This window comes from Fundulus heteroclitus, chromosome 2 (genome assembly GCF_011125445.2).
Source record: "Fundulus heteroclitus isolate FHET01 chromosome 2, MU-UCD_Fhet_4.1, whole genome shotgun sequence".
Classification (NCBI taxonomy): domain Eukaryota; kingdom Metazoa; phylum Chordata; class Actinopteri; order Cyprinodontiformes; family Fundulidae; genus Fundulus; species Fundulus heteroclitus.
Genome location: NC_046362.1, coordinates 39782474 through 39791555, shown reverse-complemented (window position 1 = coordinate 39791555; position 9082 = coordinate 39782474). Strand labels below are relative to the sequence as shown.

At 43.0% G+C, this 9082-nt stretch overlaps 1 protein-coding gene across 1 annotated transcript in view; it reads right to left on the bottom strand.

The window, feature by feature from the left end:
* Positions 1-2819: 2819 nt before the first annotated feature.
* The window catches only part of LOC118565211, a 6795-nt gene continuing 532 nt past the window's right edge, over positions 2820-9082 (bottom strand). The window contains exons 2-6 of the mRNA XM_036145209.1: positions 8770-8877; positions 8117-8256; positions 7942-8038; positions 6598-6722; positions 2820-4277 (exon numbers count right to left, since the gene is read on the bottom strand). Of these exons, the coding sequence (XP_036001102.1) occupies positions 4101-4277; positions 6598-6722; positions 7942-8038; positions 8117-8256; positions 8770-8877 (647 nt within the window). The 3' untranslated portion in view covers positions 2820-4100. The remainder of the gene's footprint in view (positions 4278-6597; positions 6723-7941; positions 8039-8116; positions 8257-8769; positions 8878-9082) is intronic.

Genomic DNA, 9082 nt, shown 5'->3' with positions numbered 1-9082 from the left:
CTTCCTGATAGTAAAGAATTACAATAGTCCAGCCTTGAAGTATCAAATGCAGCACTGAGATCTAACAGGACAAGTATAGACACAAGTCCATTATCTGAGGCCATGAGAATATCATTAGTGACCTTCACCAGAGCTGCTTCAGTGCTATGATGAGCTCTGAAGCCTGACTGAAACTCCTCAAATAGGTCATTACTTTGTAAATGTTCACATAGTTGATTAGCAACTACTTTCTCAAGAATTTTAGATAAGAAAAGAAGATTAGATATAGGTCTGTAATTTAGAACGTAGAGAACATGGACCCGGTTCTGAAGTCCTTCCACTAAGACTAAGAACGTAGAGAACATAGACCCGGTTCTGAAGTCCTCACTAAGACTAAGAACGTAGAGAACATGGACCCGGTTCTGAAGTCCTCACTAAGACTAAGAACGTAGAGAACATGGACCCGGTTCTGAAGTCCTCACTAAGACTAAGAACGTAGAGAACATGGACCCGGTTCTGAAGTCCTCACTAAGACTAAGAACGTAGAGAACAGGTCTTCTGGCTCCAGCCTGCTCTGCAGAACCAGAACCAGAACCAGACATGGAGATGCAGCATTTAGTTCCTATGCTCCACTGATCTGGAACAAACTCCCAGAAAACTGGAAAAGTGCTGAAAGCCTGAGTTCCTTTAAATCAAGGTTAAAACACATTAGTTTAAATGTTAATGTTTTATTTTGTAGTCCAACTTCTCTTTTATCTTAACCTGCTATTCCACTGCAAAGAGCTTTCCTCTGTATATTTTCTTTCCGTTCATGTTCAGCACTTTGAATTGTTTGGTTACTGAAATGTGCTACAGATAAACTTGCCTTGCCTTGCACTATCCCTGCCTTATCTGTCCTCCTACTCTCAGGCAGACCAGCCAGTCTTCACTCTCAGCTCTTTATCTCCTTCAGTGCTCCATCCGAAACATCAGAACTTGGTAAGAAAAAGTAATTTCCTGCTCTGCCCCATTAACTCTATGGCAGGACCTGAAATAATCCAGGGTTAGTCCAGTTGACTCCTCTAGGGTAAAATAAATTTATTTTAATAAAGATAAAGAGATTATCTGATGAAACCTGCTTTTGTTTTAGGTCACATTTTCTAGCTCATTTAATCTGACTCAAATGTTTTAATTATTTGTATTGTTAAAATTAAGACTGAAACAAAACATCTGGAGTTTAGTGATTCTTTATTATTAAAACATATCAAGCAGAAAGTTAATAAACTTTATGATGAAACAGAAGAACTCAAAGATAAATGTATTAAACAACAATTTTATGATAATGGTCCAAAAGCTATGAAATGACCAGCTTAGAGGAGAAAAAAGCAACCGGATGAATGAACCGTTTCAGAAATCAAAGATCCGTGTTCTGGAAAAATGTTCTGGCTTTTGAAAGCTACTGTAAAGTTTCTTTAAAAACTACCAAAGAATGGAGATTCACAAAACATTATTGCATTTGTGAAATTATTTGATTTACCTTGAATTGGAACAGAACCCAGTGCTGTTGAGGGAAATCACCAAGAAGAACTGGATTGAGCTGTTTCCCTAAACCAGCAACATGCCAGTTTACCGTTCAGAATAGAATCAGATGTTCAGGGAGATTAGATCATCAATAAAAACTGGTTTCATTTTATACTCCAAGGAAGAGAAGAACCGATCTCTCAGAAGCAAAAATAATAATCCCAAACATTGGTAAAGAACAATCTGAATGTAAACTCATATAGACCAGTATCTTATCTAACATATGTTCAGTAAATTGAAGGAGATTAAAAAAGATGGACCTTATTTCCAATGGATTTATAGAACCAAGTCGACATAAATAAAATGATTGCGTTCGTTTTTAATTAATACCTACAGAAATACCTCTAAGACAATTTAATAAGTGGAAAACATTAATTTCAGGCTTCATATGGAAAGGTCATAAACTTTGGGTCAGATCTAAAGCATTGCAGCGAAGGGTCCAATGAGAATGGACGGTTGTCACTGGCATTCCTGCAGAATTACAGTAAAATATTTGATCTATTGCTGTAACTCATAGTGCCAAGTGGTAAACTTTGGACTTAAGCAGAAATAGCCCTCCAAACACTACTTGCAGGCTGGCAGAAAAATAAAATAAAAACTGTTGGATAAAAACATCTTTTGATATGAATGTTGTAGATTGAATATGTTAAAAATCACATTAAGCGGTCGTGTGATAATGATTTTAAACCTGCCCACTTTAATAGAATGCTTCCTAATTTCAGATAATAAAGGACTTTATATTTTAACTTCCAGAAGAATAGCACTTAAAAATGACTTCTTCAGAGTTTCCCTTTAAGTTGGAAAATATTTCAAAAGTAGAACGTAACATATTTAGTTAAAATTATGATTGATTCATATAAATCCAAAGTTAACCGAAAACTAATTGCTAAAATGTATCCATGTTTGCAAGACAATAATAAAGCGTGTAATCAAAATGGGATAAAGAAGCAAATTTAATCTCCACAGAAGGTGAACTTCTAAGTCTGAAGTGGAAAAGCATCACGAGTTTTATTATTGCCACCAAAACGAAACAAAAACGAGGTTAAGCGCTTCCAGGGCGATGTTGCTGGGAGGTGGATCCTTTCCACTTCTCCAGCCTCACTGGTCAGAGTTCTCTGTTCTGATTAATGCATCACTTTCTATTCGTCATATCTATGAGGTGTTGTTGCAAAAGTGAACCCAAAATATAAATACTTGATTAAATAAATGTTAGCAACCAGCAGAAAAGCAACTACTCGTTAATGGCCAAAAAAATATCCTCCAATACAAAAAAAATAATCTATATTTAGGAGTTGATGACTTTGTCAATGAATTTATTTATAGACAGATTTAAAAGTGACTGGAATAACTGAAATGAAATGGAAGAAATGGCATAATTACTTTTACAGGATTATAACTATGTGATTATACAGACAGTAACTTGGCTTATTTAATGAATATATTTATGTGATCATGAGTGCAGTGACACATTTATTCTTCTGTCTGCATCCTCAACTCTTCACATAATGTTTGTTTTAGGAGCGACTGTGGCTCTGTAGGTAAAGTCGCCTTGCAATCTGAAGGTTATAGGTTTTTATTATTGCATTGTGCTTGTATGTGTTGTTTTATTTTTATTTTATCAAGAAAAAATGATTTAAAAAAGAATGATCAAGAACAATCCAGGATCTACCGACATGATCTGGCAGATACTGGAGCCAGCGTGGTACCGCTCTCCACGGTGAAGCCAGCGGGCTGAAAAGGTTCCAGCTCCAAAGCTGGACTGAAACCTGCAGCCGTCCACATGGACAAGCCAAGTGTCTGCTGGAGAAAGGTCTGAAGGTCAGAGAAGACTCTGGTGAAGCAAAGATGAGGCCTTCACAGCTAAGATCAGAGGACCAACTGTTAAACATGGTGCTGCACGCTGTGGGGCTGTTTAGCTGCCAGAGAAACTGCTGCTACACAAAGTGGATGAAGTAATGAAGGAGGAGGACTTCCTCCAGAGAGGATGAAGAACTTCAACATTAGCTACAGCAATGGCCCTGAAAAGCTGCTGTTGCTGCAGGAAACCAGCAGATTTCAACAAGCTCCACCACTTCTGATGAGAAAAGTGAAATGTGGACCTTGTACTAGTGGGACTGCTGTGCATCAGAGAGCCTGTTGTAAAGGTTTGACCCGGTGAGAAAATCTACAGTTTCAATGTTTTTTTATTATCTTTACAGCAGAATCATTTTATCATGAGTGTAAATTAGTTTTTAAAAGCTCTAAATAAATGACGCCTGTCCCTGTGGAGAGTGTCGGTAAACTTCTTATCAAACATGTTGGTTCTGCTGTTGGTTCCTCTGCTCTAGCTCCACGTTTCCACTAATGTGCAGAAATGCACCATGCTGAGGGTGTGTTTGCTGTGGATGTCCACATGGAAACATTTAAAACTGTCTTCTTATTTTACCTTTAAAACTACAATACATGCAAAAGTATGAGTTGATCATCTTTGAACAAGCAGGACATTACAGAACCCATGCAGAACCCATAAAACAAGCAAAGCTGCTGCAACATGCTGGCAAACAGGAGGTGCTGCAGGTTCTCTAAAGGTTCCCCTCCAGGAGGACAGTCTTTAGGTCTGCAGGGCTGCTGACAGCGAACACGGTGTGGGAGGAGCTTCCTCTTTCCACCAGCGCTGCCACGGCCTCGCCCAGGTCCAGGTGATTCAGGTAGCCAGGTGCCATGCGCTCTGGAGTCGCCACACCTGTGTTGATCTTCACCTGCCAGTGAGGAAGAGGAGAGAAGATGAAAGGAAGAGGAGGTTGCAGTTGGAGCATCTTCATCACTGCTGTTCACATCCCCCCCAGTGCTAACAGCACAATCAAGAATCTCTGCTGTCATCGTGTTAGATGAGACGCCGGCTCATGAAACGCGTTAAAACAGTGGAACGCACCGACAGCACTTCCTGAGGAGCTAAAAATGGGCAAATAGTCTTTGCATCTGTTTTAAATGTTTAAATATTTGAGTCTAAGAAGTCAGATGGTCATTTTACAGAACGATGTAAATTATGAATATATTGGACATTCCTGGAGAAGTTAAATGTGCAAATAGAAGAGAGCGCACATTAGAATCTGCAAGATAAAGAACTGTGAAAGTTGCATGGATGTCCAAGAAACTACGGCGCTGCCTGTGAAACTGCTGAAGTGTGTCTGAATGCAGGCAGGAGGTGTGAAGTTTGGTTCTGATTCTGAAACAATAGAGACCCTGCAGGGCTAGTTTAGCGTTAGCTCTTTGCTGTATGCAGCTGAGCTCTCTAACCAGTTTAAATGCTCTGCACTTTACAGCCAGATGAACAACGGCAAACCTCCACCTTTGCTCTTCTCTGTGGCACCTATCCAAGGTGGGCTCACCTTTCCCTCTGTGGAGGAGCTCTGGACTCTAATTTAATTTAATTCATCTTTAATTCAACCCGAGAGGGAATTCTGCCAGATCCAGCATCTCCCAATGAATCAATGAAGCGTTTTGGTCAAACAAAACCGCCGAGCCGGTCAAGAAGCTGCTGCTGCCGCTCAACTGAGACGCCTCGCCGCCAAGTCTCCCCCCCCCCCCCCCCCCCCCCAGGTGAGGCAGGACGGCGTAGTTTCAGCCGGAGACCGTCGTGCTCTGCGCGCCAAAAGGAAACGTCTTCACCTCCCTGCTAACACTGACTTAGATCTGAAGACGCTGAGCCGTGCAACCAGAAAGTAAAAGAGATGTTTTTCCTTTAAACACCTAGAAGCTGATGTTTGTGCCTGGGCAGAATCTTCATAGGAATAGTTGAACTTTGGTGAATATTTCCAATGTGTGGGACTTAATCTACTTTATAATCTGTTATTTGTGCTCTTTGATTTGTGAGGACAGAGTTGATCAGCCTTAGAACTCGTTTTTCTTCCTGCTCCGGGTTTTTAAAGCTTCCCGCAGTTTTTGTCAAAGCTTTTGTGTCATTCAGTAACCGTCCTTCGCTCTCAGCCCTCCACTAACGAATTATCTTATTATCTTGGTCAGAGCCATTTTGCAGGTAGGGGCCGGAGCTAAGCTAACCGCTGTTAGCACTAGTTTATCATCTGGGCTGAAGCTACTTCTAGGCCCTTAGCTGCAAGATATTGTGAAGTCTATTCTATTCTTTCCAGACAGCACTTTAAAACAGTGATCCATGCATTTGTGACCACACGGCTGGATTACTGTAATGCACTTTATATAGGAGTCAATGATTTATATATTTCCCAGCTTCAGAGGGCATAAAATGCTGCTGCACTTCTTTTAACAGCTACACGAACATTTGACCACATTTCCCCTATTTTAGCTTCCTTACACTGGTTACTAGTACATTTTAGGATTGATTTTTAAATCCTTTTATTTGTTTTTAAAGCTCTTAATGGCCTTGCCCCTCGCTATCTGTCTGTTACTTTCTTACCCCCCGTTCCCTCAGGTCAGCTGATCAGTTTCTTCTGAGGGTCCCAAAGACAAAATGCACGCTCAGAAGGGATCGTGCTTTTTCTGTAGCAGCTACTAATCTGTGCAATGATCTGCCTTTGAGCGTAAAACAGGTCTCTTTACTCGCTGTTTTTAAGTCCCTTCTTAGGACTTATCTTTTTTCTTTGGCTTTTGGAAAAATCTGAGAGGTTTCACTTTGTTTTATTGTGTCTGTATACTGATATGTATTTTAGATTCCATTCTATCTATTTTATAATTGCATTGTATTTTATGATTGTGTACAGCACTTTGGTCCTGTCTGCGTATAAAGTGCTTCATAAATAAAGTTGCTATGGTAAGTCACCGGCCGCCATCTTGAGGCTCAGAGTTACGCTTCAGAAGCTAACTGTTGCATGAGCTAGCACTGCTAGCGGCTAGCTTTGCTGACGCGTCCGCCATCTTAGCTTCAGACCTGTGGCGCATTTTCACTCTGAACTCTGAACAGATGGAGCTGCAGCCAAGCAGCTACTAAAAATACTAACGGTTCCAGTTTCTCATGGAAAAGCTGAAGAAGCGACCCGACCCGTAGCGACCCGCTCTGGGTTGGTACCAGTGGAGAAGGAGACTCTAATCCCAGCAGAGTCTCACCTGGTTGAGTTTGCAGGGCACCTCGGGGTATTCCTCTCTCAGCACCTGGCAGAAAGCTAGAGCGCTGGCTGCTCCCACCGTCAGGAAGCCCGTCCCTGGCATCAGCAGCTTCTCTCCAGCTCCTCCTGTGACACACACCAGCCTCCATCAGCTGTCTGTTGGCATGTCTGCAGCTTTAAAACCTTCTCAGTGTCCACAAGCTTTAAACACTGACGTTCTGTCTTCTTCCTACACCAAACTTCCTATTTTAGTGGGATTTGATGGCAGACCAACACAGAGAGTTCTGTGAAGTTCTCAGGGTTTGTAAGTGGTTCCTAGGGGGACGAGTCCTGCATGTTTTAGACGTGCCTCTGTTCAGCTCACCTGATTCAGGTGACTGCATGACCTCTGCAGCCATAAGAGCTGCTGAGGCCTCGTTATCATTCATTGATTTAAGTCAGGTGTGTGGCAGCAAGGAGACCCCTGAAACATGATGGACCCGTGAGGACCAGGGTCCTCAGGAACACTAACTCTGCACATCAGCCTGAACATCAGCTGCTGGTGGCATCATGCTGTGGGGAGGCTCTTCTTCAGGAAGATAGAAAACCTGAGACTGGGGTGGAGGTCCACCTTCCAGCAGGAGAACCACCCTGAACATGTAGCCAGAGATATTATGGGATGGATTAGATCAGAGCAGACTAGTGGATTTAAATGGCCTAGTCAAAGTCCAGACATGAATCCTGTTGAGAACCTGTGGCAAGACTTGAAAACTGATGTTCCCAGATGTTCTCCATTCAACATTAGCTTGAGCTGTTTAATAAAAAGATGAGATGTGGACACTGAGGTGGAGACGATGACCTCCAGTCTCTGATCGATGGATCTTCTGCTGTTTGTTGTTTAAACTGAAGAAGAAATCATGTTGGTCTTCAGCTGATCCTCAACTTAAAGCTCTGTGACATCCTTGCAGTCCACCATGTGTCTCATATGACCAAAAAACTGTATTTATTGTTTTAGGGCTAAAATAGATATTTATTCTTGTCTAAAAGAGATACTTTATCTCAAAAGGATTAACCTGGTTAAATAACAGAGACGACCCACTGCAGTTCTACAGAGCACTGACCCGGGGAGGAATATAAATGCATGCCACACTGTTCAGATTTTATTAGTGAAAATGTAATTATTTGCAGTTGTTTCACAGCGATGCTTTACTTTGTGTTAATAAAATGAACCGAAGCCTGACGTTGGATCGTGACACAGCCTGGAAACGTTCCAGAGGTGTGAATACTTTGGTGAGGGACTGATTTTTGTCTTAGCTCATTTAGTTTGTGATGGTTCCTGGCAGAGTGTGCGGGTTGAAAACCCTACCTGTGATGACGGTGTAGCTGGACTCGGCGGTGTCCCTCACCAACGGGAAGAACGCCTTCCAGGAAACAAAGGTGCTGAACAGCAGCGTCTCGATTACCTGCAGGGAGAACATTAGAGCAATGAGTAGAAACCAAAGAGCCGGTGCCTAGAACCATGTTTGCTGCAGTGTGCTGACCCAGTGCAGGTCTTTGAGGGTCTGGGTGTGGGGGGGGCCGCCCTGCCACCAGCTGAAGCCCAGAGAAGAAACGATGTCGGTCACCTTCCCCACCTGCTCCAGCAGGGCCTGCTTGGCCTCTTCTGCTCCATCCTCTGAGCCTGGAAACAGAGACGCAGAGCTTCAGAGCTCCAACGTGATGCTGCCCTGTTCCTCACAGCTCTGCAGGAGCCCAACATGCATCTCTGTGCAGAAAGCCTGAAAACTTCTCCACTAAAAATGGTTTCAAGACCAGTTCAACCTGATCTGCAGCTGAAGCACGGAGACCCCCTCCCCCACCTGTTTTTATATTTCACCTGTAGACCTGGTGTCCATGCTGACCCAGTCCGGTGCTAAAAGAACCACCGTGTGAGTTTCAGAACCGGGCCTCAACACAGCAGAAGGTGGCCTGGTCCGATGAATCTGGGTTTTTACATCACATGATGCTCAGGTGTGTCTTCTACCTGTGAACACACGGCACCAGGACGTGGACTCTGCTTAGCACCTACCTGATCATTGTGGAGGACCATGGACCTCCTGTCATGGACCCAGGTTGGTACCGCGTGTTCACAGGTTTAAGAAGAGACTCAGCAGGAGTTTTAATGGCTGTGGCTAAAGTTCTCACAGCTACGTACCCACGTTTCCCACCACAGTGATGAGGTTCTGCTGGGTGGTGGGAGAGACGAAGGTCCGCAGTCTGTCCAGTCTGCTGGCGTCTCTGGAGATCACTGCAACTTTAAAACCTGCAGACAGCAGAAATTCACATGAGGATCCACAACCAGAGCAGCCGGCGTCCATCTGAGTCACAATTAAACTAAAGCCTTAAATGAGCACCTAGAAAAGTCTCCTCTCCACAGCAGAGAAGCAGATTAAAGCTCTGAGACCAGAAACAGCCATTAGGCTGCCTATAAACTACGATTAGACAGATGGGTGATGGGAAATGGAGTT